The following is a 20,036-nucleotide window of genomic DNA, read 5'->3' as shown; positions in this document are numbered from 1 at the left end:
AGTTCCTCCCGCAGCCACTTGTAATCTCGCTTATAAATGAGAAGTAATTTTCAGCTACATCTGTTCGAGTGGAAATCCCTTGTTGTCGGATGGTTGGACGCTGTGGATTCCGTTTCCATTGTGGGATTTTCTTCGGCAACGGAAAGCGTTTGTGGAGTATTGCGGCGGAAAAGTCGGTCGGTCTTCCAGGCGACAAAGGCTGGATCTTTCTCAGCGAAGGCTGTGCGTCAGTTTCTGTGCCTTTCTTTACATTCAACTTTGGAAATTTAATTAATTCAATGACTTGGTCTATGGAAACTGATTTTCTCAGAAACGGATGTCTGTAAAACTCTTATGAATGCAATATAAGTGGAGCGGATGTAAGTACTTACTTTCCCGAAAAATGATTTTAAATTTCAGTTGAAAAACCATGATAAAACTTGTATAAATAATTTTTTGAAACCATCGATTTAGCAAATCTAATTGATGATCTTTTCAAGATCATTTCAAAAACTGATTAGGAGAAAAGTTACATCGAGCCATCAACTGAATTCGTCATGCATCTCTTCAGGGCATGCAGCAGCAAGAGAGTCTGTTCCGCGCTGTGCCACCCGGTTACATCCGTGATGTATTGTTCTGGTAAAGAATCCGAGCATCTCCGTTGTTTGGGATCCGATTTTCACCTTCTTCAACACGAAAAACAGATGCTTTGCATCCACTACATTGCATTGCATGTTCGTTCCATTCGATTAGACACGAGCGAGCTGCCTGGCGAGGATGGCGTGATTTGCGCCGGCAATTGGGCTAGAGCGATGAGCAGCGATATTTCTCTGCGCTTTCTAGAGACGAAAGGGCTTTTCGGATGAACACCAATTGCGAGTGAAACGACCATCGGTTTTATGATTTTCAATTTCCCAGTTCTTTAATAAATAAATAAATAATTAGTTTTAAATAGCATTCTACAGCGGAGGCGCGATTGAAATTAATTGTACAACAGAGTTGAAAACGCTTCGGGTCGGACCTGCATTGGGGGTAGCAGGAGCGGGCCAAAGCCCAGCATAAATACTATGACTACGTACTAAACAGTTCTCTATCAGCTTCTGATAAGGGTGGTTCACGATCTTTCTCTCTCCGGGAATAATCATCGTCATTTTTTTATGGGGGGAGGGAGGTATGGTTTTCAGGGATGGGTGGCGGCGGCGCGACTTGGACTTGGAGGTAGAAATCTGCGTTAGCTTCTACTTCTTCTTCATCTACTACTTCTTACTGCTTCTCTGGTTCATCTCCTAACTTCGGGTGGATTTGGCTTCTCTTGACTGACTCTTCTGAAGTCAGTTCCGGGGGTTTTGCTCAGACGTTAGTTTAGTCTTCCGTCCTATCTCAGTAGTACTTTCCGGTCTGGGCCACCACTGCCGGGTAGAAGTCCTGTCGCTTGATCTTGCCTCCGGGGAAGTGATGACGTTGGTCGTTGTTGCTGGCCGCCGGCGAGGACGCTCCACTGGTGGACGATCCAACGGTGGCCGACTTGTCCGCGGCTTGGTTCGTGTCGACGACGGCGTTGACGTTGCTAGCGGCACCAAGTCCACCTTCGGCGGCGTGCAGAGCTGAGGGGCCGTCGTGGTGTCCCAGGTGGGCGCCCAGTCCCATCGGGTACATGTCGTGTCCAGCGCCGGGGAATCCGTGGTGGAAGTCCATGCTGTACGGCATCAGGTACGGTTCCTGATGGTCAAAGTACGACGGTGGCAGGACGCTGTTTGTGGGAGAAAAAGGGGAGAAGAAATGAATCATTTTTTTTTTAGAAGATTTATACTAGAGCTAAGCAATGAATTCAGAAAGTATGTTTACTGAAATTTTGTATTAAAAACTTTTCACTAAGTTCTTTGAGCAGAGGTAAGGCTTGTGTTTAAATATCTATTTTCAAGCCATATTGTAGTGTTGAATTGAACAGATATTATAATTCTTTGGTATCCAAGACATTTCCAAAATATGCGCATTGAAAATTCAGTGTTTACTACACGTCCTATGGTTGCTTTACAATTTTTTGTGGATATTCCAAGTTATAGATGGGCAATACGGCCCTTTTTAGTGAACAGATCTGATCCGAATCACTTACTTCAGCGAATCGCATCTTTTGAACGGTTTAGTGGCTTAGCGGCTCGTAATGGAAGAGCGAACTAAACCGAGTGAACGGATCCAACGGTTCAATCCATTCTTTTCCTTCCTCATTCTTCGTACATTCTTAACCAGAAACTCACGATTCGATTGAACATCAACACAATATTTGATCGATTTACCCTATCCGAATCGAACAAATAATGCAAAACTATGCGCTTTGCCGTTCAGGTGAGCACTTTCTCTCTTGTCTATGCTGAGAGCGCTGAGAGTACAGAGAGGCAGCAAACTGTGCTTGCATGTAGTATGGCGCGCAAAACAAGTGGCTAGCGTTATAATAAAGCAGAGATACAAACGAAAGAAAAAAGGCGCACAAAGTCAACTCGTTCGTTTTACGGGTAACTTGTTGCCTAATCCGTAGTGAGACTGCTGCTGATCGAATAAATCGACTCTCACCAAAAAATAACTACGGATCCCTCGTTCAATTGAGTGATTCTGTTCTTTTGAACGGTTCCAATTCATTTTGCCCAAACTCTATTCCAAGTTGTTCAAGAACTTCCTTGGATTAGCAGTCACAAAAATACGACGGTACATCGGGGTTGAATACAAAGAATAATGTGGAGAAAAATGGGATCTATGGTCATATAATTTTGAAAAGCTTGGAACAACTTAGTTTACAACAATTTTTAGTTCAGTTTTCATACTAATAAATTATGATTGAGTTTCAAAAGCAGGCGACAACAAAAAAAAAATCCACCTCACTGTATAATTTGGAAATCTCATATTGCCAAAAAAATAAATCAATCAATGATAAAATGATAATGATAAAACAATTATTTTCAGTAAGTTATTTTCAACACGCCAATTTTAGTGTAGAGCAGAATATGGCCAACGAATACATGTTACAATACTTCCCAAAGTAAACATGCCTTTCATTCAGAATTTTACCATTCATTCATAGCATTGATTATACTGAACCACCTACAATTTAAATTGAATTCAATGAAAGAAAATATGCGGTGCGTTTTCCCCTATATATGAGAGTAAGTATGAAACATACTTAGTATGTTAAAATAGTATTAAATTCATTAGCGCATGCTCAAGTTATAACTGGGAGAGTCTTAAGTTAGCTTAATTTCAACACTTGCAAAAGAATGGCATAAAAGCCAACAAATCTAAATTAAAAAATTGTATTGTAACCTTAAAAGGTCTCCCAAAAAAGCCAAAAAATGCCTGGGGACATGGAAAATTAGTACAAGCTCTCAATGGTTAATCAGTTAAGGACCTCGCCAGGTAAAAACTGAGTTCAATGTTGCATTAGCTTTTTCATTCATTATGCTTTTAGAGTGAAATCTGTTAGAATACGGATTCAAAATTCTTAGACATACGTTTTTTTCTATAATACGTTTGCAATATGGAATTAAAAGACTAAAAAAAATTCAAAATAAATAACTGTTCGTAATAAATACTTTCAAACTCTTCCGTTGTGATACGTTGATAATGTATACAAATTTGATATGCTTTTCATTACTGAGTATGTCAAACTTTGTAAGGAAATTTGTAGATTGCGCTTAGTCATGAAGCTGTACAGATCGTAACTTACTAGTAGACAATTGCATCAATGACACAGTCGAGAAGGATTCCTCACAATAATATATCGCGTAACTAGAGACCAGTGCCGTAAAAATTCAGCCGAATGATTCCCAATCAGTGCAAAAACGAGCAAAACCAAACTCCGACAGCACGAAGCCCCAATCTGACTTTGGAAGCGAATGCGACGAGAAAGAGAGTAAGAGCAACCAAGAATGGGAAGCACTCACTCAGTTATTGCATTTCCCTCATTCGCTTCTACATACAGTCTTCGACGAGCGCTAAGCGAAACAAAAAACGGCAACTGATTGAGTCGCTACCGATTCTAAAAGCCGAAGGCACTGAACATTCGGTAGCAGCAGATGTTTTGCTATTTTTTATCGGTGGCGTTCGGGTGAGAGCACTTTCAAGTGTCACCCACTGTTGGTGTCTCTTCAATATCCAATTTCACCTACACGGAGAAAACAAAAAAAAACCCAGATTTGAGTATTTTTTCATTCATTTTTGAGTATTTTTCTCTCCCTATTTCATTCGCTCCTTCTATTGTTGACAGAGAGTGAAAAGCAAAACAACCCAAATTTGAGTAAGTGGCATAGTACTGAAAGTTGAGTTATTTAATCTACCGGTTGAGTGAACAGAACTTAGCCAGTAGGTATATTTTTGCATGTCTGCAAATGAAAACCACTCAACTCAAAATTAAGTTAACGCATGAACTCCCCAAATTGAATGGAATGAACTAACTTTTGAGTGCTTCATTTTCTCCGTGTAGAGGCACTGACATTGAGCACTGTATAGAATAAATTGAAAATTAAAGTTTTTTTATTGGCGTAAGAAAACGGCAATCTGATGCCTCTAGTTGATGAATTATGATTATCTATTAAGGTGAAGATGAATCGAAGCCAAACCACAATTTTTCAAGAGCACAAATCTGGAGAACCAAACATCCGTTTAAGCTGAAAACTTAATCGATTAGTCACTAGCTGATGGTGACCAATCGATAAGGTTTTCAGCTCAAACGGGTGTTCGGTTCTCCAGACTTGTGCTCTTGAAAATTTGAAGTTTGGCTTCGTGTCATCTTCACCTTAAGCAAAAAGTAAAACTTTTGCTATTTGCGGATGCTTTTTGTAGGGTATTTTAATGAAAATGCATTTCACACAGTCGAAATTGAAATTGCAGCCAGCAAATGTCAGTAGGTGGATGAGATTCAATGTAGAAAAAGTAATTGACAAACTGTATGTATTGTCAAATTGTCAAATTGTCTACATTCAACCCAAGAAGAAATCAACGATGACGGATCGTTCTGCGTGTTGGCGTTGTTGACTGTGAATTGAAATATGCACACCAGTGCTGTAAACATTCGACATTTTTCGTGACGTTCGTTCGTTTCCATTGGCAACAGTCAAATGATTTTTCTACACTCATCCGCTACGGTCGTTTTTCACACACAGCACGAGCGGTAGAACGAATATCAAGAAACACAAAAAGTGTGAAGCGAATGTCGTTTGACACGATGACATTTTCATAAATCATGAATTTTGCACAGATTTCAGGAATGACCGAACCTAAACAACCTGAACAGTTTAATCTAACTGGTTATGTCGAATGTCACATACATACAAAGAAAGCAGCTCTTGAAATAGATACAGATAGAACCCAGCCAACAAATTTGTTCACATAACTGAGATCCAACTCAGTGAAGTGAATGCTTATTCGGAGATAAAAGATTATTTAAAATGCATAGATTCCATCTATGTAGACAAATGTGGAGGCCATATACGTACATTCTAGAAAATGCAGTGTGGTTATTACAACTTCAGACGAGTTCGTTTGGTGCATTTTATAATCTTGTATATAATAGTATATTGCAATTTATATGACTTTGGTTTAACAAACAAACAAAAAATAAAAAAGGTAAAACAAGTGGGTGCAAGCCTCCATACAATGATCTTCAGATCGCTAATCATATTGGCTACCGCTGTGCCGTTCAATCACTATAGAATGACACGGAAATCTGGCAAATATAAATCCAACAATATAACTCATCTGCACGAACGTCTACCTCATCCATACTACAACCCATGTTCAATAGAATTTGTCATCGGTGCATTCCGTAAATACACAAATTAACTCCAATAATTGACACAGCTTTGTTCTGAAGTAATCAATTTGTTCCTCAATTGAAAATAAAACGTTAGGCATTATGATTATTACCCAGCCAAAAAAAATGTCCGCATAAAAAACGCTTATTCGATAAATACAAATTATAAGATTGCGCGATTTCTCTATTCGTACAAACATGGAGGCAATTCATCATGGCCATTGCAACTCCAGACAAGTTGATTTGGCGTTTACTATAACTAACTTGTAGGGCAGTGTGTTGCACTTTATATGATTTAATTTTTACAAACAATCGTGAGGCAGTCCGCAAATTTGTGGCCATCAATTATCAAGTTAATATACAATATTAATAGTTATAATAACAAGAAAATAAAACGTAATAAGTAAGTAAATTCTTCTCATGTGTGATTGCCGTCGAATGAACGTATGCAGCTGTAACAGCACCGTAAGACTGGAGAACAAAAAATCTGCGGTCCGATTAGTGACCACAGTCGCTCTCCCAGTACATCTACCTCGTAGTGAGTTAATTATTGAAGAAATTAACAGAAATGGTTACCTAAAGTGATGTTATTCTGGTAATGTAAAACTTAGATATTATATTGTTCAGAATGTCGATTTATTCGTGAATACCTCTGGTTTGGATTATGCCTGTTTTTTTAGATGCAATCAGAGTGCACATCATCTCCCCTTGTATGATTTTATATTTGCCTCAGATGAACTCATATCTAAGCTCACATTCAGAATCATAATAGAATAAAACCAAGGGAAGTGTAAATCGTAAAGCAATGACAATTTGAAGTTACATATTCTGTTATTTGAAATTGGAGTTTGTTTAGATGCAAATTCGAATCAGATCAAATTACTTGCTTTATAAACAATTTCAATCAATTCAATTCTGCTTCATATCCAATTCCAACGTAAACTGCACATTTATACAATTTGAAATTAACATCCTCATATGATCTCTGGTTTGCTGGGAAATATTCTTTTCTGTTGATGCATCGTGATCAACTACATTCAATTGACATTTTTCATTGGATTGCTCGTGTTGTGAATGTTGAAGGCAAAGGCTGTCGAAAGTCAATGATAACGTGTGGACTACCGTGATTGCTAACAACACTGCCCGGCTCAAGTGGCTTCCATGTTTGAGTGCTCACTGAATGGCAATACACCCGGCGGAATGATCCAGCGAGTGGAGAAAGATATTCATTCATTACAACACCACCAATGGTTGAAAATGTGATTGGTACCGTTTTCCCATGTATTTGGATTTCATTCATTCAAACTTCAAGCTCGTTCCCTCTTAGAGTTGACGGATTGCGCATAGATTTCCACAGTAGCTTCTGGAAGTTCAAATGAACAAATGTGGAGTGTGTAATCTTATATTTTTGTAGTTTAATTATCATTGGTCAACCTATCATCTGTTTTGGAATTTCAAAATAATTTGTTTAAAGATTTGATATAAATGTAATGTGATTAGGAATCGCTAGACGAAACGGCTTTCTCTGTACCATGAACTATGTGGACTTCTAGATCCTTTCTTACCGACCGCTCTCAAGAGCCTTTGAAGTCATGTATTCGAATCTTTTTATTATTCGGAGAGCTGATTGATTTTGGCGTACTACCATGAACTTATACGCGTCTGGAGATGAATTCTACCATGGATCTTCTTCTTCTCCTTGGCATTTCGTCCTCACTGGGACAGAGCCTGCTTGTCGGCTTAGTGTTCTTATGAGCACTTCTGCAGTTATTTACTGAGGGCTTACTTTGCCAAAGTTGCCATTTTTGCATTCGTATACTCTATGCTCAGGGATGTCAAGGAAGTATCCATTAGGGAACCTATCCGCTATCGATCTGTTCGTCTTCGATGAGCACGCAACAGGAACTATACCTGCAGAAGTTCAACACCCTCAAGATGCCTTCAAACGGAGGGTGTCGCATACCATTTACGGTACCCCTTATATACCGAAAGTGTATTGACATATGTAAAATTTAATGGGGTCATCTCTTACGTATAAGAAAATAAAATCAGATTCCTGCCTTAAAAACACTGTCTACTAGATACGATGGGCAAGTTATTGGAGAGGTTGATCCTCAACAGGCTAGTACCGTGGGGACGGCCTGTCCAACAACCAGTTTGGTTTCAGAAAAGGTTAATCTACTCTGGACGCTATCCAGTCGGTAATTCAGACAGCTGAGGTGGCAATCGAGCATAAAAGGAGCGGCATCCGTTACTGCGTGCTTGTCACTCTGGATGTGAATAATGCGTTCAACAGAGCAAGTTGGGAAGCGATAGCCAATGCACTTCACCGTTGTGTAAGCTTATAGAAAGATGGTTTGATGGTAGGATTCTATTGTATTTGAAGAAATCCTCATGAAAATCTATCATCTGGGATCCCAGCCGAGCACGTGGATTTTTTTCATAATTTCACCCATAATTTGTCCATCTTTACCACGCGTAATGAGTTAATTAATTTAACAACAAGGCGGATTGCACTACCGAACAGCTCAATATAAGCGTCAATTTATATTGATTTGAAAATTTCTTAAAACGATGATGGTTATGTTCCTCTTAAAGGTTAAGAAGATATCTAGCCAACTTAGTCGTCAATCGCTCTGTAACGGACCAGATCACAACTTAATGGCAAATCTTTCGAAGCAGCTCATCAATTATGGGTTTAGTCTTAAATAAAGCAAATAAAATGACAATTGATCAGTACGATATTTTTGACAGTGGTATGGATGGCATGAAACTGTGTTGGTTACTAGAAAACGTCAATAGCTCGGATAATTACCAAGTGATCACTCATTCTGCATTGATTATGATCAAGCTTGGGAAACACTCACTTGATTATTGCGTTCCTTTCGCTCACTTCCACAAGCAATCGAGAGCGAGTGCACCGTTTCTCCAACCAAGCTGAGTGTTTCAATTTCTAATGTGCTTTCTACTTATTATGCTGAGTGACAAGCAAGAAAAAAAGGTAACGTGTGGATACGAGTAACTGACACTGAAGAAGACTGCAAGTGGTAGTCGAAATACGCGTATCTGTCAAAGATAAGCATTTAGGAGCGGAATTTAAAGGTACACGGTACTCCATCTACTTTTAAGTTTCTCTATTTGAGATTCTGCTCAGAGGATTCGAACATTCATTAAAGAGAAAGGTAACGTGTGCCGAAGCCATCCGATTCCAGTTGCGAATGACTATTTACGTTTCGATGCCGCTCGAGCGGCATTCGTATAAGAGTGCCGATGAGCGCTCACTGACTGGAAAGACACACTCAGCAGAATGTTTCAGTGAACGCGAAATCCGTGCATTCAGCTGAATGCATTCAGTGTTCGAGTGGTGAACGCGTTCTTACGTTTCTCCCAGTTAAGAGCGGATTGGTTCTCTTTCTGCTCGGTTTATCTCAATCGTTTGTCATTCGTCGGGATTTGGCTCACCTTAGTAACGTTCGGTTGTCACTGTACATTCGATGACAGTAGATACTTTGCTATTTTTTATCGGTAGCGTTCTGGTGAGTGAGTGAATTTTCCCATGCTTGATTATTGGTTGTCGAACCAAGATGATATTGATAGCTCGCAAGTGATATTGATAGTTCTGGTTCATCAGCCATCAGCTGATATGACTGATATTGAGCAAATCTGAATACAATACAAATCTGTACTATGTTCGGTTTTGAATCAGACCAGACCAAATGATATTTGATGATTTCATGAAAATGTTCTCTCTACATTTGAGATAGAATAATGAAATTTAGCTTGTTGGTTATAGATGATATTTAAATAGCATCGGAAGAGATCAGAGTTGAGATTATCTTTATTAGTGAGAAAATTGGGGCTCAGTTGCAGAGAAGATTTCAATTTGATATCCTGTCATTGGCCGATGGCTAAGTTTGACATGGTACTCAGAATAGCGCTCTCCGAAAAAATTACGACAATAGATGGGAGACCTTTCTAGGTAAAGATCGAATTTGTATTTGTATATTGTCTTATGTGAAAAAATTGAACATCTAGCACTTCCAACTCTATCAATGATGTCACCAACTTATCCATTTTTATTTCTTTCCATCTCGAAAACTGATTAGTCCTCTTATTTAACACTCTGCGTTTCCACTGGAACTTGACGAGCTTCCTCTACTTATGTTCATTTTAGATGAGATGAGATCGATGATGATTCAGCAAAAGTAGCAAACACCAAAATAATTTGCGATTAGATCACAATTATAGTTTCGTCGGAATGAGAATTATAGTAGCCTGCATTGAACGGTTTCATACAGGCACAAGTTACATTTCAAATAAATCATAGAATACTCCTCATGCCGATCGTCTTTTATTCAAAAAGTTCACGCAATTCAATATGTAAAACGTCCCTGATAAAAATTTCATATTTCCAATGAAATAATTTTTTGATTCCCTATTCTGATAATGTTTTCCATCCGAAAAGTTTTAAGACTAGACAAGAAAACTTACTCAACCGATTAGTGTTTGATCCATTGATTGTGTCGCTTGTTCCTACGGGAACGAGCGACAGAATCGGGACCATATTTGTTCGGCATAAAATGTCTTTATCAAGTAAAATTGTGGATCCTGTTAGATATGTAATGTATCACCATAGCATCGAAGATGACTCTCAGATTCTTACATTATCTAACTGACCAATTATCCTTTTCACGACAACTGTTGAGATGCAGAGGTATATTGGACCTCCAGCAGAAATGGTTGTCTAACTCACATTCTTTTGCTTCTCGATTTGTTCACATTAAGTTACATTGAATCTATGTGAAACTTCGATAGTTCTGGACAATCAAGGAGCAGCAACTACGAAATGGTAATGTATGCTCATGCTCTTGCTCATGGCCAAGGAACCTTATTCAACTGCTATGGTTCATCTATATCTATTGAGCTAAGTAAGGCCTCGAAATACGATAGAGCATCGATACGAAAGGTCATTGTTCTAGAACGATTATCTTTGTCTCGTTATACTTACGCGACTGGTTCCAGGAGTTTCTTGAAGGTCATCGCTGCAACGACAATTAGGGCAATTTTGGCGACTAAAAAGGCCTTAATCGCGAGCAGCTTGACACCGGCGATGGCGAGCGCGTACCAGCCGATTTGGCTGAAGACCAGGAAAGCTGGCACGAAGAAGCGCATGTGCTTGCGGGTTCTGCCTCGTGCTCCTACAGGGGAAAACAAAACGATGAATACATCAATTTTCACGGTGTCCTCTATCCGGTGATCCCTCACCCCCAGACTTACCATCGGCCTTTCTGAGCAGAGAAACCTCGATAAAGTTGGGATAATCCGAGGAGCGTTCGATGTTGACGACCATCGGTCCAAGTGGGAACTTCAGCGCATTGCTGCTGAAGAAGTCCAAGGCCCGGGAGGATCGTCCCTCGACGGTCAACGGGATGCGCTCGACCGGTTCCACGCTGAATGCTCCGAAGTCCAGTGGTTTTCCGTTCTTCAGTTTCAGCACCACATCACGTGCCACCCGGGTTACGCAGGTGGCATTATTCGCACAGGACCAGCTGAGCTCGTTCAGGACATTTTCCGTGGATGCTTTGCTTTCTTCGGCCAGCGCACTTTGGGTCACTATGCAGATGACCAGGATCGAGACCACTTTTTTCAGAAACATTTTTGATTGCTTTTGCACACAGTCCGACACACTTTTTTCAGAGGCCTCGGCAGCACTTGACACCTAAGTCACTACACACTTGCGGGGCTTCTCGGAGGCCGAACTGAAGTCCTTGAACAGTTGCAAGTAACTGTTCAGCACGGAATCGGTAGACGCACGCTTTTTATCTGCTGTTCATTTGGAGCAGCTCTCTTATCGTATGTTATCACTAAACACTATGAAGCAATAAAATGATAGATTTTTAGAAATTACAACGAGTTTTATCCATTTCACACTTGGTGAGCATCGGAGCCCCCTCCACCGAGTCCAGCGCAAGGATCGCAATAGCAAACGAAAAAAAAAATCAACAAATCGCAAATCCGCGAAAACTGATAAGGCACCGAACACCCCCACGTGTGGGAGCCCGACTGAGACGGAACATGTCGGTGTCTTTCCCACCCACACCCGAAGAGGATCTGCGCCCAAGTCACCCACCCATGAATGCAAGCACCAACAACAGCAACAGCCACAAACCTCTAGTTACAGGTGCAGCCACACCGAGCCCTTAAGCGGTGCAAAAAAAAATGCTTTCAAATTGGATTAATTAACTGCGCTATCGACACGCGAAGGTGCTGAGGAAAAAGGCTTTCCCCGTTGAGATCAAACCTTTTTTTTTGCATGCTGTGATGAAAGCAAAACGAAATGATGTTTGGTGGAAAACACAAAAAAAATCGAACAGAAATTGGTCGTTTTGTACAGGTTTCTTTCCTGTCGCGTTTTGAAACAGGCGCGTTTAGGCTTGTGATAGCCGATATTAATTTTAATGGTCAAACGTTATCGCCTGTTAAGTGGGTAAATTTGTTTTTTTTTTCTTGGACAATGTCGTATCGTTTGTTTTGCATATATTTTCACATGCTAGTTTTTTCAGCATGTACTTACCCATGAATCGTGAGAGTGAAGAATGTTTTGCATCGTTAATGGTCCAATAAGATGTTTATAAGTAACGTAGACCTATATTTTGTTACAACATGTTCCTTTTTCCTTAAACAGTTTCGTATAACTTTTCTTTGAAGAAAAATACAGTATTGTCGTCCCCAAACCATGAGTGTAAAGTCAAAAAACCACCCTGTTTAGAGGCGATATTTTGATCAGAGTTGCACAATATCGGTCATATCAGTTGATGGCTGATTAACTAAAACTATCAATATTAGTTGCCAACTATCAATATCACTGTGTTCTGACAACCAGCAGCGGTGATGCGACATCACACTCTAGATCACAATCACTGCAGAATGAGTGGTCACGTGGTAATTACCCACGCTATTAGTGTTTTTCAGTGACCAACACACAGTTTTAATCCGTCTGTAGCACTATAAAGAATATCGTACTGAAAAATTGCCATTTTATTTGCTTAATTTAAGGCTAAACTTGAACTATCAGTGATATCCATAGTCTATCGCCATCAATACGCTGGTGATGGAGTTGACAGCATGATGTTGATGTGACATGGAATGATCCAAATTGTATCGCAGTCGGCCTGTACAAATCAGCAAATTTCAAGCGTTGATAGTGACAACAAGCAACTCTGCTTTTGATCAGAAGTTTTGTGTGCTTATATTCCAAGATATTTTCTGGAATGGTAGAATAAGAGATACATGCTTGACTAAAATCGTTATTTAGATTTAAGATCAATTTTCTCGAAATTTTATCAAATTCCACTGCTAAATTAATGAGCACCAAAATGTGAAGGTATATATGAATTTGTTTCAGTCAACTCTCCCTTACTTAACCCTCTTGTAAGTCGATACCTGTCCAACAGGATGTTTCCTAACTCGATGCCACCCGTTTCAGTTTTGTATATGTAAGTTAATCTCAATTAAAAAAAAGTATTTCGATTTGACCCTGGCTTGAAGTCTATTAGGACATTACAACAAACTATTTAAGGCCATTTTTAATTTTTGGATTTTGGATTTAAATCCATTTTAAGTCATTTTAAGCAATGTTAAACCATTTAAATACATATTTTGCAATTTCTAGCCACTTTAAACCATATTAAGCTATATTTATTCATTTAAACCATTTAAATTTTTTGATTTAAATGCATTTTAAGTAATTTTAAGCCATTTTAGTCCACTTGAAACCATTTAAAGCAATTTGAAGTCATTTTATTTTTTTGAATTTTGGATACAATCCATTTTAAGCAACTTAAAATTTGTTTCAAGCCACATTAACCATTTAAAAATACACCAACACGTTAATGCTTCCAGTGGACGGTTATGTCCTTTGAAGGAAGCATCATACTAGACAACGGACTAGCATGCAACGCCCCACAGTCAAAATACATTTCTGACGAAAAGGGAATCGAACCCACACTCCTTGACATGATGCGGCCAAATGCCTGATGACACTAACCGCACGGCCACGAAGCTCACATTTTAACCCATTTTAAACCATATTGAGCTATTTGAAGCTATTTTTAGTGTTTTAAATAATTTTAAGACGACATTTAGAGCCAGTCTTAGACATATTAAGCCTCTTTGAGCCATTTAAGGCGTTTTGTGCTGTTTTAAGCCATTTTGAATTTTGGTTTTGAATCCATTTGAAGCCATTTAAAGCAAATTTAAACCGTTTTAAGCCATTGTAAGCCATTTTAAGGTGAAGATGCACCGAAGCCAAACCTCAAATTTCCTAGAGCAGAAATCAAGAGAAATCAACTAATCATTTTAAGCATTTTCTAAACAATTTTAATACATTCTAAGCCACTTCAAGCTATTTAAAGCCATTTATTATAATTTTTAACCGCCAAGAATACTCTAAACCATATTAAGCCATTTCAAAACATTTAAACCCATTTTGCATTTGGATTTTTGATTTAAACCCATTTTAAGCCATTTAAAAATAATAGTATCAAGCCATTTTTAATAACTTCAAGCCAATGTATGCCATATTAAGCTTTTTGAGCCATTTTAAATAATTTTAAAAAGTTTTAACCCTTAAAAACCCTTAAATATAATTTTTCGTTATCTAAAATCGTTCTAAACACGTTCTGGGCAATTATTTTTTTTTATTCTTGAATTTTTGAATTTTGGTTTTTGATTTTTATTATTTTTATTTTTAAGCATCCCTAGCTTTTTTCATTTTTTCTTGAAGCCTTTTCTGGTTGTTGATTTTTGGCAATAATAAAAATTTAAATTTTTGCTTTACTTTTAAAAATGTTAAATTTTCAATTATTTTTCGGAGCGAATTTTATTTTCCGTGTAACTAACGGAAAAACAGGTTTGAAATTATTTTGATACCACCAGGCTCTTCTTTTGTGATAGGTCGATCATAGAAAAATATAAAAGGTATTGTTTTTTATATTACACTTTAAATTAACTCCGGGCATTTATAGGTTATAAAAGAATACAATTTTTCAAACAATTTTCAAAAATACAAAAAAGATTCAAAATTCATAAAAAACTTTTCTTACATGCATTTTATGAGTCAAGGTTTAAGCCAAAATTAAAATAATTTTGATTTCCGAGCTTCGGAAAAATAAACAAAATTCCAAAGTGTACCCCGTTTAAAGGCGGGGTTGGGTATTAGAGGGTTAAGCCAGTCACTTTATGCCATTTTAATCCACTTCAAGCCACTGTAAGCCATTATAAGACATTTGTTTTATCTATTTTATGCTATTTTGAGGCGTTAAAAGCCAACTCAAGCCATTTAAAGCCATATTAAGCCAGTTTGCGCCATTTTGAGCCATTCTGAACTATTTTTGGTAATTCCAAGCCTCTTGAAGCCAATTTGAGTCGTTTCAAGCCATTTTATGTCATTTTTGCCATTTTGAGCAATTTAAACCATTCTAAACTATTTCAATTCACTTTCAGTCATTGGTTAAACGGTTGAATTTAAAGCCGTTTTAAGTAATTTTAGACCATTTCAAGCCATTTTAAACCATGTTTGCCATATTGAGCTATTTAAACCATTTTAGACTATTTTAAATAGCCACGTTAATTAATTTTAAACCGTTTTAAGCCCTTTTAAGCCATATTAAGCTTTTTTAACCGATTTTTAATTTTCGATTCAAATCCATTTTGAGCCATTTTAAGAAATTTTAGATCGTATGAAGCCATTTTTAATATCAGATTTAAATCCATTTTAAGCTTAAATTTGCTGAAAAAAGCTTTAAATTAATCAAAATCCAAAATCCAAATCCAAAATCCAAAATCCAATCCAAATCCAAAATCCAAAATCCCAAAATCACAAAATCCAAAATCCAAAATCCAAAATCCAAAATCCAATCCAAATCCAAAATCCAACAATCCAAAATCCAAAATCCAAAATCCAAAAATCCAAAATCCAAAATCCAAAATCCAAAATCCAAAATCCCAAATCCAAAATCCACAAATCCAAAATCCAAAATCCAAAATCAAAATCCCAAAATCCCAATAATCCAAAATCCAAAATCCAAAATCCAAAAATCCAAAATCCACAAATCCAAAATCCAAAATCCAAAATCCAAAATCCCAAAATCCAAATCCAAAATCAAATCCAAAATCCAAAATCCAAATCCAAAATCCAAAATCCAAATCCAAATCCCCAAAATCCAAAATCCAAAATCCAAAATCCAAAATCCAACATCAAATCCAAATCAAATCCATAAATCCAAAATCCAAATCCAAATCCAAAATCAAAATCCCAAAATCAAATCCAAAATCCAAAATCCAAAATCCAAAATCCAAAATCCAAAATCCAAATCCAAATCCAAATCCAAAATCAAATCCAAAATCCAAAATCCAAAATCCAAAATCCAAAATCCAAAATCCAAAATCCAAAATCCAAAATCCAAAATCCAAAATCCAAAATCCAAAATCCAAAATCCAAAATCCAAAATCCAAATCCAAAATCCAAAATCCAAAATCCAAAATCCAAAATCCAAAATCCAAAATCCAAAATCCAAAATCCAAAATCCAAAATCCAAAATCCAAAATCCAAAATCCAAAATCCAAAATCCAAAATCCAAAATCCAAAATCCAAAATCCAAAATCCAAAATCCAAAATCCAAAATCCAAAATCCAAAATCCAAAATCCAAAATCCAAAATCCAAAACAGTTTTTAGACAGCACTTTAGGGCATTAGCTTAAAAGTGCTTAAAACGGCTTAAAATGGCTTAAAAAGGCTCAAAATGGATCCAAGTGGCTTACAATGGCATAAAATGGCTTAAAATGGCTGAAAATGATTTAAAATGGCTTCAAATTGTCTAAAATGGCTATACATTGCTTGAAGGGAGTTAAAATGGCTTAAAAAGGCTCAAAAGTGCTTCAAATGGCTTTGAATTGCTTAATAAAGCATAAAACGGCTTAAAATAACCTAAAATAGATTCAAATAGCTTAAAGTGCCTTAAAAATGCTTTAAACGTCCTAAAATGGCTCAAAATTGGCTTTAAATAGCTTAAAATGGCTAAAAGTGGCTTAAAATGGCTAAGAATGGCTTAAAATAGACTAAATTGGCTCAAAGTGTCCTAAAATTGCTTAATACATTTTAAGCTATTTAAACCTGTATAAGCCATTTAAAGCTATTTGAAGCTATTTAAAGTCATTTAACGCTATTTTAAGCCATTCTAAGACGATTTAGGCCATTAACAGCTATCTTAAGCCGTTTTAAGGTGATTATAAAACTAAACCAAACTTTGAATTTTCAAGTGCACAAGACGAGAGAATCCGACAACAGATCGCGATGAAAACCAATCACAATGCTTGCTTGCTGGTAGTGACTTATGGGATAGATTTTCAACGCGGAGCGCTGTTTGGTTCTCAAGTCTTGTGCTCTTGAAAATTTGAGGTATGGCTTCGTTCTATAATCACTTTAATCCATGTAAAGCCATTGTAAGCCACATGAAGCCATTTTGAGCCTTTTTGAGCCATTTTAAGCAAATTAAGCCGTTTTAGGCTAGGGAGTTTGTAGAATATTTGAATTGTTCAAATTGAACACAATCTTTTCCGCGAGTGCTAACCGTTGTTTGCTTGTCTCGCAGGAAACCACATCCAAACTGCACTCTTAAAATGCTTCAAACAAAGTATCATTAATTCAATGCTGACGATTTTTCCAAAAACAGACCTAATCACAAAGTTTCAGTTGGACAGTCTATATAAAAAGCATAACATTGTTTAGCGTGACGAAATCATGACCAAACATTCCTGGGCATACTCGGATCATTTTTTAAGAAAAGTTTTGTTTGATAGCAGTTTGGCTGCTTGTTGATGTTCATTTCGCATCCCCCAGGTTTTAGGCCGTTTCAAGCCAGTTTTGGCCATTTTGAGACTCTTCAATCCATTTGAATGCCATTTTGAGCCCTTTTTAAGCCGTTTTAAGCCACTTGAAGCTATTTTGAGCCTTTTTAATCCGTTTTGAGCATTTCTAATCCACTTTATACCATCTGAAGCCATTTAGAGTCGTTTAAATTACAAGTCATTTTAAGTCATTTTGAACCTTTTAAATACATCTTTGGATTGATTTTAGTTGTTAGATTTTAGATTTTGACTTCCGGATGTTCGATTTTTGATTTTCAATTTTCGTTTTTTAACGCTTTTTTGTTTGAAATTTCAAAGAGATATGATGATAAACATTGTTTTCCATTTTTTATCAAAACAAATAATAAACCGTTTCAGTTTTATTTTCATTTTCAGTTGAAGCTATAAAGAATAAAATATGCTCATATAGGCAAATATTCATATTATCACAGTAAAACAAAATATGTATTCAATGTTCAATGTTGCAGGAGATCTCCGCCCAATCAATTCATCGATTTGTTTTGATATATCAATGTTCTTGGTGGAATAGCCTGGATAATAATGGGGACATAAAATTCGAGGTATATCGAAATTTCCCTATCAATACTGTCCTAAAGACCTGTCCCAATTTTAGTTGCAAACTCTTAAGTTTAGTCCAAAATCACATGTTTACTCTATTCTTTAATGTTTTTCGTTAGTTTAAGTCCAAAAAAACATTTTTTATGTTTTTTTTAGATTTTGTCACATGGTTTGGTTTTGATGGTTCTACGTCCTTCAAGACGTGACCTGCGTCACAATGTTACGCCAACTAACTCGGTCCATGGCTGCTAACCTCCAATTCCTCGATCGCCCCACACTTCCAAGATCCTGCTCCCCTTCGTCTTGTACCGGCCGGATTTGAGTTGAACACCATTTTTGCGGGATTGTTGTCCGGCATTGTCACAACGTGTCCCGCCCATCGTACCCTTCCAGCTTTGGCGACTTTCGTGATACTGGGTTCACCGTAGAGTTGCGCAAGCTCGTGGTTCATTCTTCTCCTCCATACGCCGTTCTCACATACTCCGCCGAAGATCGTCCTAAGCACACGTCGTTCAAAAACTCCTAGCGCTTGAAGGTCCTCTTCGAGCATTGTCCACGTCTCATTAGCGTCTTGAAGCGGTCTTATTAGCGTCTTGTACATGGTACATTTAGTACGGAAGTGAAGTTTACCAGACCGCAAGGTCTTGTGGAGTCCATAGTAAGCACGACTTCCGGCGATGATACGTCTTCGAATTTCTCTGCTGCAGTTGTTATCCGACGTTATCAATGATCCGAGGTAGACGAATTCGTCCACCACCTCGAACTCATCCCCGTCTGCCAATGCGAGCTCTATCGCGCTCGGTTCCTCCAGCCAGCAGATATTTCGTCTTCGACGTATTTACCTTCAATCCAACCCGATCTGCTTCACGTTTCAGCCTGGTATACTGTTCAGCAACCACCTGGAACGTTCTTCCGACAATGTCCACGTCGTCAGCAAAATAAATGAACTGGCTGGATTTATTGAAAATCGTGCCCCGCATGTTGAAGCCCGCCCGTTTCATAACACCTTCTAGTGCAATATTGAACAGGAGGCAGGAAAGACATCCATTGGCTTAAACTCAAATTTTGGCTATATTTTGTTTTCCGTGTCCCTTCCGAAATGTCAGATAGGAACAACTCCAGTGTTGAAACTAAAACCCCTGTGGTGTTTTTGTCGACTAAGCGAACGCCAAACATGATCAAAAAAGTCAAGGATCATATTTGGAACAATTTTTAAAATAAATATTTAAATATGTTATAGCCGTTATTTGATATGAAGAACATGCTCTTTCGTATTATTAAACAAAAACAAGAATTCATATCAAATTTTAGGGTCCAATTATCTAACGCACTCAATTTTCACACTTTTTTCGACCTCCTTAGCTGTAAATTTGTTTTATGTTTTCATGCTAACAACAGCAAAAGTACCAATATTCAATTTAACTTATATGAAACTGGCAAGCAAAATGATGTTACTTGAGCAGGAAATAAATTTGTTCAAAATTGTTTGAAAAATAACTTTTGAGTGCCACGTTGAATCTAACTATTATTCTATTATCCTGACGTCTCAGTTAGTAATTATAGAATTTCTAATTTTCATTGATTTGTTTTAACCCAAAATTGGAAACAAATAAAAAGTTATAGAGGAGGGTGTGCTTTATACGCTACATATTTTCTATGGGCCCCGCGGGGGATATCAGCTTTGGGGCGGTCCATTTATTACGTAAGGCAATTTTCGGGATTTTTCAATCCCCCCCCCCCTCCCCCCATGATAGGATTGTTTGTATGAAAA

At 37.6% G+C, this 20,036-nt stretch overlaps 1 protein-coding gene across 1 annotated transcript; it reads right to left on the bottom strand.

The window, feature by feature from the left end:
- Positions 1–874: 874 nt before the first annotated feature.
- LOC5573630 lies at positions 875–11,783 on the bottom strand. Its single transcript, XM_001660909.2, has 3 exons — positions 11,057–11,783; positions 10,788–10,977; positions 875–1,729 (listed from the first exon to the last, which is right to left on the bottom strand). Exons 1-3 carry the CDS (start codon positions 11,433–11,435, stop codon positions 1,360–1,362), a joined length of 939 nt encoding a protein of 312 aa, XP_001660959.1. The 5' UTR covers positions 11,436–11,783; the 3' UTR covers positions 875–1,359.
- Between the last annotated feature and the right edge of the window lie 8,253 nt (positions 11,784–20,036).

The sequence above is a fragment of the Aedes aegypti genome, chromosome 1 (assembly GCF_002204515.2).
Source record: "Aedes aegypti strain LVP_AGWG chromosome 1, AaegL5.0 Primary Assembly, whole genome shotgun sequence".
In the NCBI taxonomy this organism is placed as follows: Eukaryota; Metazoa; Arthropoda; class Insecta; order Diptera; family Culicidae; genus Aedes; species Aedes aegypti.
Note: the sequence above shows the minus strand (reverse complement) of the source record. Positions and strands in the feature narration are given on the sequence as shown.

Excerpts from the sequence above, each read along its gene's own strand:
- LOC5573630 (XM_001660909.2), bottom strand. The coding sequence starts at position 11,435 with ATGTTTCTGAAAAAAGTGGTCTCGATCCTGGTCATCTGCATAGTGACC. Across the intron at positions 10,978-11,056 it reads TCTGCTCAGAAAGGCCGATG|GAGCACGAGGCAGAACCCGC; the intron begins GTAAGTCTGGGG and ends TTTCCCCTGTAG. Across the intron at positions 1,730-10,787 it reads AAACTCCTGGAACCAGTCGC|CGTCCTGCCACCGTCGTACT; the intron begins GTAAGTATAACG and ends TCCCACAAACAG.